The sequence below is a fragment of the Notamacropus eugenii genome, chromosome 6 (assembly GCF_028372415.1).
Source record: "Notamacropus eugenii isolate mMacEug1 chromosome 6, mMacEug1.pri_v2, whole genome shotgun sequence".
NCBI classification, from domain to species: Eukaryota; Metazoa; Chordata; class Mammalia; order Diprotodontia; family Macropodidae; genus Notamacropus; species Notamacropus eugenii.
Genome location: NC_092877.1, coordinates 290,927,842 through 290,946,954, shown reverse-complemented (window position 1 = coordinate 290,946,954; position 19,113 = coordinate 290,927,842). Strand labels below are relative to the sequence as shown.

At 39.5% G+C, this 19,113-nt stretch overlaps 1 protein-coding gene across 1 annotated transcript; it reads right to left on the bottom strand.

Annotated features, from left to right (window-relative positions):
• Nucleotides 1–939: 939 nt before the first annotated feature.
• On the bottom strand, nt 940–17,837 carry CNMD (chondromodulin). The gene is made up of 7 exons (XM_072617100.1): nt 17,610–17,837; nt 17,013–17,153; nt 11,700–11,840; nt 9,035–9,148; nt 6,784–6,937; nt 3,780–3,946; nt 940–2,788 (listed from the first exon to the last, which is right to left on the bottom strand). Exons 1-7 carry the CDS (start codon nt 17,679–17,681, stop codon nt 2,570–2,572), a joined length of 1,008 nt encoding a protein of 335 aa, XP_072473201.1. The 5' UTR covers nt 17,682–17,837; the 3' UTR covers nt 940–2,569.
• Between the last annotated feature and the right edge of the window lie 1,276 nt (nt 17,838–19,113).

Sequence of the window (19,113 nt, the reverse complement as noted above, 5' to 3'; positions counted from 1 at the left end):
GAATTTGAAAAGACCTGGTGTGGGAGGGAGCTGGAGTCTATAAGATGAGTTTGAAAATATGCAGCATTTTGAGGTAGAGGTGAGTAGGGAAATCCAGTTTGACTATCACAGAGTGTATTGTGAATGCGTTGGTTATAGTGATAAGCCTAGAAAAGCAATTGGGTGATAAAGGACTTTAGGTAATAGCTTATTGAGCACCGACTTACTTTTGGGGAATGTCAGTTTGGTAACTGAGAGTAGGATGGATTGAAGAGGAAGGAGACTGGAGGCACAGAAACCAATTAGGAGACTTTCAATAGCCCAGGTAAGAGGTGAGTATCTGATACCTTGTCAGCAATACTGTGGAGGGGAAGTTGGACTAGGTGAGCTCTAAGCTTAAAATTCTATTATTCTAATGCAGATATCCCAACAAAGTGTGTATCATCTAATAGTAACTTTTGTATGTGTTGTTTAACATTCCTTAGAACTTTATCAACTAAGTTACAAAAAAAAAAAAGGAATGCCTCCATTTGTCCCTTTTTGTAGCCCAAGTAAAGAGAAACAGGGCAAAGATGTAAATATCTTGAAGTTAGTCTTATGTCCACAGCCTTCTCTTTTTGTACCTTTCTGTTCACCTTGGTAGCAGTGAACTGCCACTTCTGTCCCTGTTCTATGTCTTCCTGTTCTCACCCTACTATAAAAGACTCTTAAACTATAACACTATAATCTCGTTCAGAATAACCCACTGCTCTCCTCTTCCCTTTATCACATATTCTTTCTAAGCCCTCCTGGGATCTTCTCCTATCTTGACAAAAGCCTGCCTTTCTCTGAACCTCATTCCCCTCAACACAGGTAGATTACCATCTATCTTTTCTGACATGAACCCAACTCCAGCTCCCTTTCACTTCTTTCTCTTCCAGTACTCCCGGATATGTAGTTAGTTTTCTGACACAGGTGATGTTCTTTTAGTTTGTATTTAATGATTTTTCAACCACTTAGAATGTTCCATCCTATGTTATTGTTATCAGTTTATGAAGTTTGTGACAAAGTATATCATTTGAGAATGTCTTCTGCAGTAGAATGACAACCATTTAGAAGAGTATGTTTCATATTTTTAATTGTCCATTAGTATTCCTTAAAGATTCTCTATTGCCTGCGAATATGCTAACTGTACAGATTTTATTTCTGCCTTAAACTTCCTCTTTGCTTCCTCTGTAGACTCAGCTTGCTGCAGTGCTGCATGCCCCATCTCACTGAATGCAAGTGTGTGAATAAGGACCCAATACCAAGTTAGAAAGAAAAGGGTTAAAATATTTTGGCATTTTTATGTACTTTCATTGGTAGCAATGTGTAATTTATTAAAAAGAATTTTCACATCAACATGTAAGTATGGTGCATTCAAAATTATGTTGTTGAGAGATTAGTGATGTTTCAAGGGCATGAAACCCTTTTGCCCTTCCTCAGCTCATATTTATGAATCTTCCCCAAAGCAACTTTTAATTTTTTCTTTAGAAAAGTGCTTTTATGACTCTAAAATTGTGGCACTCAGAAGTCAAAAAATGTAAAATTTCTTCATGCTCTTGTTAGAGAAATCTTTTAATTTCAAAAGATATTTGTTATTCCTCTTGGGCCATATCTTCTAAGCAACAGCATCAGCCCCATTACCAGGAGAGGAATTTATTAATAATTGGACTACTCCAGTAGCCAGATTAGTACTACAAAGGTAGAAATCATTATCCCCTTTTATTCCTAGTGACCCTTTATTGGAAGCAGGTTGAAAAAGCTGTAGTTATCTGTTTTTCTAAATTTTGATAATAAAATTCTCTCTGTCTTCCCTCCCCACCCTCAGGAAGATTTGCCTTTGGTTAAATTTGACCATGTTCATCCTAAAGATAGTTTTCTGGAATTGATGGTGTTTAAGGATTATGGCATTGTGTGTCATACTCTGTAGATAAGGAACTTCCCATATTGCTACCACTTTGAATTGCATAGATAGCATTTATGTTAGCACATTCCATTATGTAGCTTATTCTTTCAACTTCTTTTGGTTCTTATCTGACTTATATTTTTGTAGCCTCTGGAGCATATTTGCTGGAATTGGATGAGTTATGACTATCTTATACAAAAGGACCTTGGAACTTAGTATGAATAATAACGGGACAACTTGACCTGTGATATATTTTCATCAGTGACTTGGTGTGAAAGGTACTTCAAATGGAGAAGTTGAGTTTTAGACTAGACTGGGCACTACTTTTCACACGTATCTCAGAACAAAGGGATGGTGATATTTATAAACAAACGGTACTATTGACAAATCAAATTCCACAGCAAAAAAGGAGATTAATTTTGTGTTTCTAGTGTCACATTGCCCTTTTGGTGAATTTTTCCCACACTGGGAGAAAATGTATTTTGCATCATTGAAAATTTAAAGGAGTAGAAAATAATAAAGGCATCTAGAATGACCTACTTATGACACGACTATATACTTTAGTGTCCTCAACTCCAAGAATCTCTGTACTTTAGCTATAGTCTCATCAATTCATCAATTTTTTTCTTGCCCTAGTTATTGTAGCTAGGATAGGAAACCATCTCACACCATGCCCAAGATACGGGCCACCCACCAGCTACAGGGCATGACCACTCTGCAAGCTGAGCGACAACCTTGGTAGTTATAAGGCCAGGGAAAGTATCCACCAAGAGGCTCACAGATCCTCTGGCAGTGAGTGTAACTTCGCCGGCATTCAATACAGCAGATGCCTTCATGATCTAGTCTGGGGTCAAATGTCATGCCTTCACCTTCTTCTAGTTGCTGTAAGAGAAAAGAATTATTTGTATTTTCTTAGGATGTAAAGTTCACTTCGTGTACATGGTTTTAGAATTAGGTCCTGAATGTCTCATTGCCACAAGAATCAATACAGGCTTATGTGAAGGGTCTTTAATATCTTTTAAAAGCTTGAAAGTTACATACAGTTCCTTCTGATTTCATGGAACCTCCACCCACCAAAACTGCCACTGACAAGGTAAAGTGCTACATTGCAGTTTTCTACCATAAAAAGATGATTATCAGACATGTTAAGCCCACAGACACAGAACAGAAAAAGAATCTGCTGCTGCCGATTTTGTTTCTGTGGGACACCTAGTGATCTCCTGTTGGGATGGATAGCTCCAGACCTCAAGGTGGCACAGTTTGGAGTCCAGTGATCTAATGGTGGGATACTGGGGAGCTAATTCTAATCATTCAAGCTCTAACTCTCAGGGATCCTAGAGAAGTGATGCAGTGTCTTCCTCCTGCCTTCATTTCAACATCAGGGATCAAAAGTACTCCTTGAACCTCAATTCACTGAGGAAAAGATTCTGTACAAGTGAATCCAAATGCAAGATTTTAAATGTAAATGTAGGCTTTGAAGTGCTAGAATTAATGCAATCCAAATAAAGGAACAAAAATCAGAGAAGATGCTTTTTTGGTGGAAAAGATCGGCCAGAATCTGTTTTGAACCCTCAGTGTGTTTGGTTTCTAAAACAAAAAAATTTGAATTTTTAGATTTGTCTCTTTCCCTTTTAAGTGCTATTGGAAAAAAATGTAGGTTAATTGAAAGTTCCAGTTGGGTCCAACCATGGGCAAGGCTTGCATGGGGGTAGGGTAGGGGGTTGGGGGTGAGGTGTGTACATTATCACAGGCTTGTTTTTAAAAGTGATTACTGAATAAGAAAGAAGTTTCCCTTGAATGTTAAATTTTTTTTTCCAAAATACATATTCTGGAACATTTTAAGTGCTATATTAATCTGAACATAATTACTTACATGGTAAGGATTATCTGGATTGAAGGGTTCTGTATCCTCCTGAATACTGGGCCTTGTTTCATTAACTGGCCTTCCAGAACCTGGATTACCTCCTGGCCCATTGTTTGCTCTTCTCGTGGTAACTTGACGAGTTTTTCTCACAATTTCTCTTCGTTCTCTTTGGTTTGCTGCAAAAAGAGACATTTATTACTGTTCAAATTTTTTTGCTTCTGCATGAAAATGAAGCAGAAGACCACAGGCCACAGTTCAGGTAGGTATTTTAAAAATTTGCTCCTTCTTTGATGATTTTGAAAATGGCATTTAATTGTGTTTCAAAAATTTTTTTCCATTTTATCCTTTAGAGAGAATGTCAGCTTCCTACTATGTATGATGGTGAGTATCATCAATATGGTTTTTAAAAAGGATATTAATGCATGATAGCACTCCTTCCATAAGAAATTAATTTTTAAGCATCAAGGCACTTATTTTAATTACTCATCATAATTAAAGGTGAATTTAAAAATATTAAAATGCTGGTTAACATTGATATGCTCTGGCCATCTGCTAAACCCTAGAGAAAAGGAAAGCAGATTAATAGTTCATGGAATAACCTAAGTGAATATTAAAATATAGAAAATTTGTTACCACTTAATATGGATATGAGGAGAATTTTCAAAGTTAATGGATAGTTATCCCAGAATCTGGCATAGTATTTTAACATTTGTATAGAGCTTTATTGTTTGAAAGGGCACTTTCACATCTTTTATCTCACGTAACTCAAATATCTGAGTTTAAAAACATCTCACAACTCATTGTAAGAGACAGTAACTATTCTCATTTTATTAATGAGAAAACAGATTCTAAGAATTTCAGTGATTTGTCCAAGGTTGCACGCTATTACTTAGCCATCTGAAATGAGAACTCAGATCTCTCAGCTTCTAGGCCAGCATTTTCTTCTATTGCAACATAATTGTTCTCTGGTATTGTAGAATGACATGTAGATACTGAGCATAAAAAATGCCGAAAAATGTGAAATCTTAACAGCTCAAACATGCTAATGCAGTTTTTAAGTGGTAGCCAACTCCCCACTAAGACTGTATGGCCCATGAGGAGTTTGTTGGGTCTCTGTTTACTCAGACATTTTAAGCTAGAAAATGTAGGATTGAGGAAGTGTGTACTACTGAACTTCAGAGATTTGTTGGGATATTATTAATAAAAATGATAATAGCTGATATACATATATATGAACTTGAAAGTTCACAAAGTTCTTTTATATACATTATCTTCAGCTTAATTTCCATTTCCTCCAATTCTTCTTGTTCTCCTAATCCATTGCTCTGACCTCACTTTCCTCTCTTCACAATCTTGATTCCATATTTAACCAATCCAACTCCACCTTTGACTTCCTTGGCCCTTTGTCCTACCACTTACACCCTGTGCGTCCTCCACTCTGGATTATTCTCACCTTGTGCCTTCTCAGTCTCTCATCTGCTTATCCTGTGCCCAAATTTCTGATTGCTAGGGGAAATCATAACACTCTACTGATTAGATAACATGAATTTACAGTGAACCTAGTCTCAGTTAGGCCTTTACTGAAGCACCTCAATTATAGATTTAGAGTCAGAAGGTCCTTTCAGCAGGGGTTCCAAATCTCTGTAGCCTTCAATACCACCTTCACCACCATCCCTTTCAAAAGATGTCCTCATTTTCATTTACTCTGATATTTTACTATCACAATACTTTGAGATAAAATTAATAGCACTAGACACTACCACTCATTGCAAACCACCTGGGCCTGAAATGCCAAACCTGCTTCAACATATGCCTGGTTTTACTTGTTTGAAGATACTTAGGGAGTGAAAAGGGAGATTAATGAGGCATAGGGAGAACTTTTTGGTCACTGAGACTTAATGAGGTCCATATGTTTGCTTTGCTCCCTGTTGGATCCTTTCAAGATGATCATTCTCTAAGATGTTTGGTGACTGGAATTTGAATCTTGACCAAGATGGCAACATATTGCCTCTTTTTCGTTGCCTTTTGATATTTTAAATCTGTGTGTGCATAGATAAACATATATATTTTGAGGTTGGCTTTTAAATGAAAAAAAAAACAAAACAATTTGATGCTGAAATAAGATCCTTACCATGTTTAGTTGTATATTGATGAAATGAAGCATGTTATATATAGGTCTGAAATGAAGCATAGCAGAGTAGAGTCTTGGTCTTTGAGTTAGGAATACCTGGATGTAAGTCTTGCTTCCAACACTGTTACCATCGGGCAAAGAAATCACTTTACCACTCAGTTCTCCCTGGCAACTCCCCTAAGCCTAAGTTACTGAGAAGTTGTAAGGAACTTCCCACACTGGTAAAATCACAGGTTTACTCCTAACCCCCAAAATAGATTTGTTGGACTCAGTAATGCTATTATGGTGTGTTATACTTAACAAAGAAATAAAATTACTAGACTGCAATATTTTTGCCAGGAGTAGAGATGAGCCAAGTGTAGCGTCAGAGGTAGGAACCTTAGGATGGGTATTGTAGAGCTTTTCACCTGCCTAACTGGAACCTTTTTTTTTTTTTTTAATGAAATTTGAGAACCAGTGCTTAAAGGTGGAATTGTGTGATGAGTCCTTGCATGTGCTTTCAGCATCTCGAGGCTTTCCCACAATTCTGTGCATGAACAAGGATTTTATGCTTCACTGGCAGAAGATCAAAGTCTAAATTAACAAACAGCGGACATTCAGAGGGCAAAGCTAAAGAAAAAAATGAACTTATTAAATGAAAATCATAGGTAATGAATATAGTTCTATCTTCCTTCATTCTCTTTTCCCTACCATTAATGCTCAATTGCAGTTGTCTTTATTTCCTCTCTTAGCTAGCCTGCTAATTATTAAGGTCTGTCCATACATCTTGATTTATCTTTCTAATTGGCCCAGTTTTTGTATGCTTAGTGTGGAGTGACTTATAGGATCCTGATACAAAGCAGGGAATTTTAAGTAGCGTTCATCTGAAAATTAAAATGTTACCTTTTGGATGTGTTGGTTTAAGCCAGAAAATGGGAAGATCTCCACAAAGTTCTAAGATTTTGGGACTCAGAAAGCTGTTGTCCTTAACAGGCTGGTCTGCAGCTACCCAGATTAGAGAATTTTCTTCAAATTTAACTGGCATGATCTTGCCTTCCTGTGAGCAGTTAAAAACAAAATGCAGTGGTAGTTTTGAATAGGACAGTGGATCATTTTACATATACATGGATATATTAAGATTCATTTGTTCCAGTAAGATTATTAAATTTTATACAAGCTTTATGAGAAATGAAAGATTGGCTTCTTTTTTGTAGTCATTTACATAATCTTCAGAGGTGTGTCATTCAGAGGTGTTTCTTTGAATTTTAGACTGTTGTGATTGTTCCCACAAAGAAAAGCGAGTGTCCTGAGCTGAAAGTGATATTTATCTGCTTTTTAGTTTTAGGCTAATTGGGTGCTAGTAATTCAAGCTCTTTAAGAGGAAAAGCAATTGAATGGACCCCCAAATTCTAATAAAGATACAGGAAGCAACCTTTTCCCTATTCCCCATTTGAAGACAGGAACAACTCTGCAGATTTTTTTTGTTTTGTTTTGTTGTTTCAAAGAGCTTGAGGAGGGAGATGCAAATGATTGGTTCTTTAATGTTTTTAGTTCAAAGTATTATTTAACATAAACCATTTTGACATTTTCTAGCTGTAGCAAAACATATTTCAGATGTCTGTGGCATCAAGCACACCAGTGAGATTTCAAAGTTAAACTCTAGATTTTCTTATATAGCAGGTTCCTTAGAGTGGTTTGGTAACATAGGAGACAAATTTATTTTGCGAAGTTGTTCCTTTCGTGTATTTATTCATCTGCAGTAGGTTGGGGATATCAATACACTTTTTCCATTTTTTTAATCTGACACAACACTTCATTTACACTTTTCCCCTTGAGCTTATGGCAGAATTAAAATAACTTAATGTTGCTGTGGAAAACTACTGCTCAGTTAATTCATTTGTTCAACTTAGGTTACCCCACTCAGTGTTTATTATTAATGTCATTACTTTCTACATCATATTGTTTTCCTAATGTCTCTATCTCCCTTCTCCTCTAAGTTCAGTTATCTTTTAAAAGTTATGCAAAGTTTATAGAAAATCTCCTAAAACAGATTGCATAAAAATCTGCTACATTTTTATCCAAATTGTGTGCCATATAAAATACTGGTGGGAGGTGAGGTGAGGTATGTTAAAATAGCTAAAACTAATTGTTTTGAAGTTTATGCTTAACAGTGCGGCCCATGGATGAGCCTGGAACAGCTCATGAAGAAGTTGTCAAACTGTCATTGTTACCCAAAGGGAAGCCAACATACACAGTAAAGAGTCCTAAACAACAGGCTTTTTCATTGTCTCATGTTTGGGCTTAGCTAGCTAGGTTTCAGCAGAAGAACAGGTCCTCACAAATGTAGGACAGGAGAAACTGGTTATATGGAAAAGATCTTGGAGTTTAGTTTACTGTAATCTCAGCATCAACAACATGGCGTAGCTGTCAGTTCCCCTCTCCCTCTGGGCCCTTCCACCCTCCAATACATCCTTTTCTTCCCCTCTAATAGCAGTTTTGGTTTAATAGAATTATCATGTCCAGAACAAGAGGGATAATATGGTCATACTGTGATATGCTGGTCAGGCCAACATCTGTAATATTTTGTTCAATTACTGGGTATTACATCTTAATAGGGACATTGACAGACCACATCATATCTACAGGACAGTGACTGTACTGGTAAAGGATCACAAAACATTCTTAAAGGATGAATAGTTAAATAAACTGAGATTTTTTCATAGAAAAAGGTTTAGGGGAAAATAACTTTTTAAATACCTGAATGGCTGTCATGTGGGAGACATATTTTACATAGACCTAGAGGACAAACTGGGTCCAGTAAAGACATTTATGGAGAGAGGCCAGTTTAGGTGCCCTTTGGTCATAGCTTCTGAGAGCCAGGAATCATCATGTATTTTACAATCTCCCCCACACCCCATTCACCCTGTCCCTAGCATGATCACCTGAAAAGATTTTATTATGAAAGGAATTTTTGGGAAGTAAGAGTTTCTCAGCCATAGAAACAAAAACAGTAATTTCCTTAAAGAGAGAAGAAGTGGAAATTTGACCTCTGTTCCAGTCTTCTAAGATCAGGAGATTGAAGATGAAGGATTTTTTTATCACAGATTATTTGGAACTAGGCTTCTTTCTGCTTGATCAGCAAGTTGCTACTTACCAGTTCTGAGCTGATGCTTTGTTTAGTCTTGGCATCCACCTGAGGTATGTGAGCTTTCATTTGGACTTTAATATAACATTTTTCTCCTCCAGCAAAACGAATTCCAGTGATGCCCTAACAACAACAACAACAATAAAAATCTTTGGTGGCTGGTTACCTATAATTAGGTACCTCTTAGCATGCCATTGATCCTCTATCTTCTTCAACTCTGAGTTCAGATACCACCTCCATGAAGCCTTTCTAGAACCCCATTAGCTGGGAGTTCTCCTTCCCCTTTTGAATCCTATAGCACATTGTATCATTAATTTTGCATTTATGACATATAACTGGTTTACTGTTTATTATGTGTGTCATCTCTTTAACCTCTGAGGAGCAAGGCCCATGTCTCAGACTTGCATCCCACATGAGGACTAAAGAACAAAGAAGTCAACATAATTGAAGACTGGTTTGTTAACTGTCTTTATAGATCTTTCCAAAGGGCTTTGAGATAAAAGAGTAAATAAATTATTAGTAATGATCTAAGACCAGGGAGCTAACGCTTTCCCAAGAGCTTTGATGTCTTGTCTCCGCATCCTCTTGTCCCAGTGACTTGACTTGGTCTGTTTCCTAACTTCAGGAATTACATCAGTAACAAAGCTCACAGCTCCAGAGTCCATAGCAGTGGTTAAGTCACTGTAACTGCCCTTTCAAGTTCAGTGGGTTAGTCTGTATACTTAGTTGAAGGTGGTGGATTACAGCACTTTAGGTTTATTGTGATGTTTTGTTTTCATGGCTAAAAACAAGTTTCCTAGCTTAGAACAGAATTAAAAAATTCCAAGTGGTTAAGGAAAGCTAAAATGAGATTATTCCCTACGTCACAGGTTATGAGCAAGGTACTTTTCAGACTTTAAGTTCAAGAATGTGACCTTCTTTTGTCTTTTTGAATAAATGAATGAAAAGCATTTGTTAAGCAATTACCTTGTACCAAATGCTGGGGCTACAGATACAAAATCCGTATGGTTCCTGCCCTTAAGGAATTTAAAATTTCTAAGGCAGACAGTTTAATACCTATAGGGGAGAGATGAACTAGGAGAGATGCATTGATTTGGGAAGTAATAGGAACAGTGAATAGAAAGCTGGTAGAGCTAAAAGACTTTCCAGTAGCAAGAACAGTATTTATTTCGTTATATTTCCAGAGAAAGTGATTTCAAGAAAGGGTTGAAAGCTGAGGAGCAAATCCTGCTCCATAACCTCAGGAAGTCTCATAAACTTTCCAGGCCTCCATTCATTGTCAAAATGAGGGGTTAAACCAGCTAGCCTCTGAGACCCCTTGATGCCCTGTGATTTTGAAGATGGTCCAGGTAGAAGAGACCAATGAGAGTGACTTTATACTCACTCTTCCTGTCCTTTCTCTCTTCCTTTTGATCAAAGAGAAAGGTCCTGGGAACCCCAAAAAGGTATACTTTCTAGGACCTTGAGGTCTAAGATGATGGAGCCCAGACTACAACCATGTTGTTTTATTACTTCAAGGAAGGTGTGGGTTACTCCCTCCACTGATGACTCTTGAAACCCCTTTATCACTTACTTGGTCTTTGAGAATGTAGCTCAAAAAATTGATCAACCTGACACCTTCCTGGTGATGAGTGTTTTCCACTTAGCCAGGCTCATCTTTTAGACCACAGCTCATAGCCATTAAAGCCCTTTGGTCTGGTAAGACCTCAAGAGCTTTGTTCTGTTAGCATAGTCTTTGAAGACCTAGAATCACAGCCATAATAAAGTGGTCTGTGTTTAGGGAACTCACTACAGGGTGAAGGAACCCCTAAGTCTAAATTGTGGGCCACATTTAATAAACTAGGAAAGTTATGAATTATTTATATAGGACCTGTGAAGATGATGCCAGTCTGTAACATGAACAACATTATGAAGAATGATTTTTTGCTTTCTGTAGAGTAGGGAAAGTATACTTCCACTATAGTTCATCTAGAATAGAGATTTTATGTTGCTCCCCCAGTTTCAAGTCTCAGTGGCCTTTGTGTACAGAGAGGAGAGAGATAAAGCACTAGGTATATAACCAGTGATGGGGGAAACCAAGGGTGGATACTATGAGTTAGGTCTTGTGGTCTACACTGTGTAGAAAGTACTGAAAGAAAACAATCCATAGAGGATGCCTATGGAAAAGAAAGGTTTTCTTCCCTCTTGTACCTCTCCTCTTCTCTCTCTTTTCTCACTTCTCTGTACTATTCCTACCTCCCCTTCAATCCATGCAGAGATTTTAAGCAAGCAGGAATATTAAGGTGGTAAAACAAAGGGAGCTAGAAGAAGCAAAATTACATCAATCACTCCTCCAGTTTATCAGACAAGTGCCTGGAAACAGAATGAAGAGAAAATAAAAAGCTGCTTTTAGTTGCATTACATGATGACTCCACTGAGCTAATTCTTTGATAATTGGAGAAGTCAGCCAGGTAACAGCATCAGCGGTGGAAGGCTTAAAAAAAAAAAGGAACCACACCATCTGATTCATGCTTTTTTAAAGACCTAGGCTTATGGCCTAAGCCGATGACAGATTCTCTCCATAAAAATATATCTACTGCTTGGATTGTGTATATGGAATGCTGCTTCTGCCTGAACTGGAAGAATCCAAAAGGAGTGTATCATTAAATCTTTGAAATGAGTCAAATCTACTCACATTCTGGAAATCATTAACTTCAATTGCTTCTTCAGCTCCGCTTCCTATTTTAAAGGTCTCCAGGTTGTTCCCAGCATCTATTTCCATTGATCCCTCCTGTATTTTTCCGTTAATACTCATGGTATAATGGACATTATAAATCTGGAATTGAACATAAGGAGTTAGCGTCTTTATTTTTTTTTTTAAAGCAATCAATGGCTCTTTAGCCCTTCAATATACAATATGACTCATTTTTTCCAAGGCCCCTAACATCTGTCATTAATAGTTATACATATATTTATGATAGGACCTCATCCACATTAATCCCTCAATCAGTTCTTTAAAAACCTAGAATGTCTTTTGTTCTGTCCCCTTCCAGCTGAATGGAAAGTGGTATTGGCAGGATGCCCAGGGGGAATGTGCTGTATTGGGGAAAACCAGTGTATATTAGCAGTAGTGGCTTAATCAAGAATAGGTTTTAATTAAGTAATACAGAGACAGGGTTAACAAATGTTGCTTGTTGAGGTGTTTTATAGAATCACAATCCTATATAGCTTGTTATACAGAATACATAGAATTTTACAGAGGCTTAGAGCTTGTTAAATAGCCACATTTGTTTTAAGCAAGGTCAATCTTCATGTCTGTATTAGACCGGTACAGAGAATATCTCATTATAATGAACTCCCAAGGCATTCAGATTGTGTTATGTGTCATTTTGTTACAATAGAACTAGCAATCACATTCATCCCATTTTTGCAGACAAAATTGGTGCCCAGACTCTTCTTTGATGAATTAGGAAGTATCATAAAGAAAATGTTCCTGGGTCTTCTTGTGTGTTTAATTTTTTTTTTTTTTTTACTTAGTGATTTGAAGCAGCATGCTGTATCAGAGCAAGTATTAAATTAGGAGTCAGATGCACCTAGGATCAAATCCCAGCTCTGCCATTTGATACCCATGTGACCTTGGGCACTGTGCTCTGGACCCACATTTATTAATATGGTTTATGTCAATGGCTTGGATTTTAAAGGAGGCTAGAGCAAGAAGGGAGAAGACAACCACCCTGACCACCTCCACAGGTGAATTAAGTGCCTATTATGTAAAAGGTATTGGGGAATACAAAGGCAAAAATGAAACAATCCTTGCCCTTAACGACCCTACGTTATTCATTATCTGGAGCGCTAAAGGTATAGTAAGGGAATTCATTGAGACTTTAATCCCAGTGCTCTTGACCTGGGGTGCATGAATTTATTAGAGTCCTTATATTTCAATAGCATGGTCTCTTTTGTAATCCCATGTATTTTATGTACTTAAATACATTATTCTGAGAAGGGGTCCATAGGCTTCACCAGGCTACTAAAGGAGGGTAATCCCTGTTTTAATCGGTAATCTACTTTGGTTTAACTAAAATTTGAATGGGTGAGTGCAGGGTACCTTTTTTTTTTTTTGGTCTGGGTGGTCTCAACACAAACATTTCTCATTCCCACTCCACTGTTGGTCCCCCACACACTCCTCACTTCTCCAGGTGAGCTTTGGCTCTTTTCATTTGCTGAGTGAACACTTACTGGTGCTTGGATAAATAACAACATGAGAATGAGATGAGAGGTATTAGTAATCATTATAAAAACACAGGATGACAAGGAGGCACAGTATGGCTTAATGGATAGAGAGCTGGCCTCTGAGTGTAGCAGCCCTGGGTTATAGTCCTGCTTTCGACATATACTGGGTTGAGTGATGCTGGGGCCCCTAGAAACTCAAATTGCTGAACAGTTCTGCTTATCTGCTTTGATAGCAAAAGTTTCTCCATGTGGGGTTCTCTACACTAAAATAACAATTAGAGATCAGATCAGTGAAAATGATAGAACATCTGAATAGCTTTAGAGTTTGCATACATTATCTTGTTTGAGCTATGCTGTTTTAGAGACAAACTGCTGAGTCCAGTATGAATAGCAGTTGTTAATGGAGCACGATGGGTTGGGCTATAAAAACATAGTATTGGGCTCCAGTGGGGTCCCTGGACTCCAGAACAGCTCTGCAAAAACTATTCACATTGTTAGAAACTAAAGACCATTGCTACTTAAGGTCAATGAATTGTCTTGTTTGCCTCAATACTAGTGTCTTTCAAAATGCAAATAGGTGCTTTTAGCAAAGCATATACAATACAGCATTGATTTGATTGCTGTAACCAAGGAGATCACTTAAAAAAAATCAGACTGTGAAGAAAGGACCTAAACATATTATCTGTTGCTACTATTGTTACATGGGGTAGAGTAGCCTGATGTTTCATATCCAGAGGATTGCCACTTTTTCAGTTTTGCCCACTTTTTATAGCTTATTTCAGGATGCACAAGTCCATATTTGAGACCAATCACTGGTTATTTAGCACCCAAAGCACCATTTAATCCAAACTAAAATGACATAAGCCTAGGAAACATCCATATGAAATGGACCCTAGCTGAATTATACTCAACTTTGATTTATCCATGCCATTAGAAGGGAGCAGTGGCATGGATAATCTTTTAAATTTTAGAATGTCTTTTAAAACAGTAAATGTACCTTCCCAATTAAGCTTTGTTCCCAATTAAGACTGTCAAAATTAATTTATGTTAATAGGAAACAAACTTGAAACTAAAAAATTTTTGTGAATAGACATAGTAGACAGTTGTCTCTCTATACATATAAATCATTCAACAAGTTGTCATAAAGTGCCTACTATGTGCCAGACATTGGAGATACAAAGACAAAAAAAATTAGGAGTCCTGACCTGCCAAGAATTTACGTTTCATGAGGAAATGGGGAGCTCCCTCCTCCAACAAGTACAGATAAGCAATACAAAGCACAAAGTAATTGGGTGGAACTTCGAGAGTGAGCGATGGAGGGATCTGGAAAGACCTTGTTTGTGTAAGTGACCAGAGCTGAGTCTTGAAGGGACCAGGGAATTCCAAGAGGCAGGAATGAAGAAGGGGAGAGCACTTGAGGCTGGAGGGATAGCTTATGCAGTGGCCAAAACATGGGAAAGGGAATATAGGGAGCATCAGGGAGGCCAGTTTAACTTGAATGTGGAGTGGACAGTGAGATCCTGGAAAGATGAATTGGAGTCAGATTGTGCAGGGCTTCAAAGGCCAAAGTAGAGAGTTAGTGTCATGTCCTAGAAACAGTAAGAGAGCTTGGAGAACCTCGTAAACATGAGTATGATATTTCAGGCCTGTGCTTTAGGAATATCAATTTGGCAGCAGTATGGAGGGTGGATTGGAAAGGGTAGAGAAACTAGATACAGGGAACCAAGTAGGAAGCTATTGCAGTTGTCCAAGAATAAGGTAGTGAGGGTTCGATTTAGGATGATAGCTTCGTGAGTAGAGAGAAAGGGGTGAATCCAAGGATTGTGGAGATTGAAAATGGGCATTTGCCTCTACTCGATATTTTGTTCAAAATCTTTCATATCTATATAATGTACATTTGCAAGTATTTAAGATTCCAGTGAGCATTTTGCAGAAATAACATAAGAATACACAATAATTCTCTTTATGATTCTGCTGGTCTGGAAAACGCTAAAAGTAGCTTTTATTGTTGTCAGTTGTGTGCTTCACTATTCCTGGATATTGTTAGCATTCTCTTCGTGAAACAAAACCAATCAACTTGTGATGAAACAAGACATGAATAGGCTTTGCTTATTGCATATGATCCTTTATCCTCTCCTTTTAGAATCTTGTGAATTAGAAATGTTTTTCTTAAATAATTAAGCATTGAGTGGCATAATTAGTTTTAATACATAGCACAGCCCAACTACATAAAATTCAGTTATTTTTATCATGATATGACAATGAGACTTGGGATATTTATTTCTTTACTCTTTTCATCTAAAAGTATGAATTTGTAGTCAAATACCATAAAGCTTTCCAAAGGGGAGACAATCTAAACACTCAGTGTTTGGTAGAGATTTAAGCATTACAATTCATTCCTTTGTCCAAAAGTGGTGCTTTAAAATGGGAGCATATGGCCCAGTTTTTACATTTAAAATATAAATACACACTAAAAACTACCATTCTCATCTTACAGAATAATGCTTTTGAATTTAATGTGGCCCCTATAACAGATTCGATGATATCTAGCATGCTTGCTTATCTGCATTAGGCCATGGAGTTAAGAATATAAATCGTTCAATGTCTGTAGAAAATGATATGAGGTGCAAAATGGCTGGATTGCTTTCCACACCGTTTTCTCTGAGTACTGGAATTAGCTCATGTTTTGAAATCCCCTGAGAAGGAGAGGAAGAAAAAGGAAATAGAGAGGGATCAAGAGAAGAGGAGGGTATGAAAGAGGGGAATAGAGGGCTGAAAAATCTGTGTGGAGAATGAGTAAGAAACAGTCCTTTGTGTGCGTTGGGGATGGGGATGGATTCTCTCTCCCTCTCCCCCCCCCCACTAGAAATAAGCTCACCTTAAACTTTGTCCAGTAGTCATCGAGATAAAATACTCTTTTTACATGGGCAAACAAAATTCTTGCCCTTTATAATACACATTGGAACTCTTCCAAGCAAAGTTTGAAATTATTTTGTTTCTTGGACTCTTGCGAAAATAAATATTTGTATACAAATTAAGTAGGGAGGCAGTTCAGTGGAACATTTATTATAAGACCAAAGGAAGAATTGATTTTTAAATATTATTTAATATCTTTAAGGACCCTCCGTTTTCTTCCTGCACTTCTGTTGAGGGGGAAGGGGAAGTTGCTGTAGAGGTCAAATGGAACTGCCTTGAAATGTTAAGTTCATTCCAGCACCTGATTCTGGCTGACTCCCTTCAAAGACACTTGGAGCAGTCAGCCAATATTTGGAACGTTCATTTCTTCACAGTAGACTTACCCCCCTTAGCATCACAATCCTTCAGAGCTAGGAAAGTCAGAACCCTTTAGAACTCAGAGATCTGGTCCCAAACCCATCATTTTTACAGATAAGCAAAGAGCCCCAGAGCAAACAGGTCACTTGCAGAAGGTCATACAGCTGATGAATCTGAGAGCCTAGATCTTAGGGCAGCCCTCTTTCCATCACATTAATTTCTTCTGCACTTCTTTTAATATTCATGAATTTCCCCTAAGACCATAAAACTCTTCTCCATCGGAATCTGACTAAGTCGGGGAGCTGTGACCGTCGTGCGAACCCCTCCTCCTGGGGCGGTCTGGGGGCGTGGCTGAGCCAGGGTCCGGACCTCCCCCGTCCCCTGCCCGCTGCTCACCACCTCCAGCTCCCTGGGATCCCGGCCCACCTGGCGCACCTGGCGCACCAGGGGGACCTGGAGCAAGAAAGAGTCGGCGCCCCACTTTCCGCCGCACCCCGGAACTCACATGTTTATCATTCACCTTCCAGAAGTAAAAGGCGCCGATAGCCCCGAACAGCAGCAGCAGCGCCCCCGAGACGAGGACCACGGCTCCGACCTTGAGCAGCCGCCCGGGGCTGGAGGGTCTCCCTGCCACCGCTGTGTACGCCTGCGGAGGGGGGACAGGGACGGGCAGGGCCCAAGGGGCAGCTTCCATACTGTGCCTCGCCTGCCGGGGCTCAGCTACAGGGTCCCCACCCCACCTTTACCCCACAGGGGCTCCTCCTCCCCTTCCGTCCCCTCCCTGAGGAGGGAGATGTGGGGAAAGTTTGAGATTATCCAGGAACACGCGAGCCTCGGGAACACGCAAACTTTCCACTTGGATCTTTTGGAACCTGCGCTCCCACGCATAAAGTGTGTACACGAGTCCCGCCCCCCCCCCCCCCCCCCCATGCTCTTGTGCTATGGGTTTCGTCCGATGGCTTTCCTGTGCACCCACAGGATTCAGGGGGCCCCCTGCACATTCGACTACAGAGAGTCACAGCTCTACAGCAAGCTCCCTGCCGTCCCACACCGTGGCGTGGCTGCGTGCTCCTCTCTCAGCGCCCCGGGGCGCAGTACTCACGGGTGGGCGGCACTGCTCCACGTCCTCTGGGCCTGCTAGGGCGATGGGCACTTTGTCTGAGCTCTCTGCCATGACTGGTCAGGGACGCGTGAGGTTCCACCAGGAGTAGAGTGGAAGTGCTACTTTCCTACGGGCCCCACAGTGATGGGCATTTCAGCTCCCACCCCTCCACCACCTCCACACTTTCACACCCACTGGGCAGCCCCTCCTGGCCCAGCCCAGTTTCCCATCCCCTCCCACTGCCTTCCCTTCCTGTAACTTCCTTCCTTTTCTTGCAGCCTGAGCACTATTCCCCATACCGACGTTCAGTGGACAGTGACCCTACCGTTTGTTTCCTCTGCTTCTTCAGGGCAAGAAAGACGGTGTTCCTCCCTCTCTGCTTTGTCCAGGACTCAGAAACAGTCTTCCCCCATCTGTTTAACCCCGGTGCCTAAAACTAATTGGTGTGTGAGAGATCTGGTTATACAGAACAGCGAGGAAAGAGGGGAGAACTCGTTTCTTGGTATTTGCCCTCCTTCCAACTTCAGGAAAAGCAATTCTAGGTCTGGATTCTTTAGACAAAGAGGGCATTTTCCAAAGGGTCAGTTGTGGGTATGGACCTCGGGGGAGAGAATGAAAGATGCTTTGCTATAAGTAGAAAGAAAGCCAATGGGGAGTAGTTTTGTCCGGGTCTTTCTCTTTCATCCCTAAGAAGTCACGCCACCTGAAATCTTTAGACTACTTCTCTGAACAGATGTGTGAAGCAACATCCAAAATCGTCTCTATGATCCTTCTCCTTTGAGAGAACTTCGTGAAGGACATATATCAAAAAGTAACTGGAGCAAATAAAAAGCTTGCAATTACAGATGAGGGAGAGGTGTGCATACGCATTCCTCAGAGACACAAATGTGATGAAAAAATATGAGTCAACAAAGACCACGAAATCTACAAAATATGTCCAGAAACTAGTAAGACCTCCCCCAAAACCACCCCAACCCCTGAAACAAAGTTGGAAAAGGTAACGTTTTGTATTTTTTGAAAATACCTAATCTGACTTGGAATGCCTCAGAACAGAGGTCAACAATTGTAACTGTACATTCAATACGCCTTTATTGAACATTTTTGCTCTTCACCCTCTCCAGCAACTCCTCCTGTCTTTCCTGCCTCCTTCACGTCCCATCTAAAATCACACTTACAGTTATGGACGGAGCACTATGCTAGGTGGTGAGAGGACTACTAGGCAAATAGGACGCAACTCTAAAGGAACATAATTTGGTAGAGGAGATAAAACTCTTAGCAAAGGACAAATAATGACATCACCCATTACGTGGAAAGGTTGAGGAGGGGGTCATCATTTTCAGCAGGGAAAACTTCATACTGGGAAGGAACATTTGAACTGAACCTTGAAAGACAGATTGATTTTAATAGGATGAGAAATAGAGGTGAGGAGATTCCAGAGAGAGGGACAACAAGATCAAAGAAAGACACAGGCAGGCCATGTGTGTTTGAAAACTAAGTCATATCT

What these genes read in the sequence shown, in the direction of transcription:
- CNMD (XM_072617100.1), bottom strand. Translation starts at nt 17,681, where the DNA reads ATGGCAGAGAGCTCAGACAAAGTGCCCATCGCCCTAGCAGGCCCAGAG. An exon ending in AAGTTAATGATTTCCAGAAT is followed by an intron (nt 9,149 to 11,699) that starts GTGAGTAGATTT and finishes TGTTGTTGTTAG; the next exon opens with GGCATCACTGGAATTCGTTT. An exon ending in ATCCAGATAATCCTTACCAT is followed by an intron (nt 2,789 to 3,779) that starts GTAAGTAATTAT and finishes TTTCTCTTACAG; the next exon opens with CAACTAGAAGAAGGTGAAGG.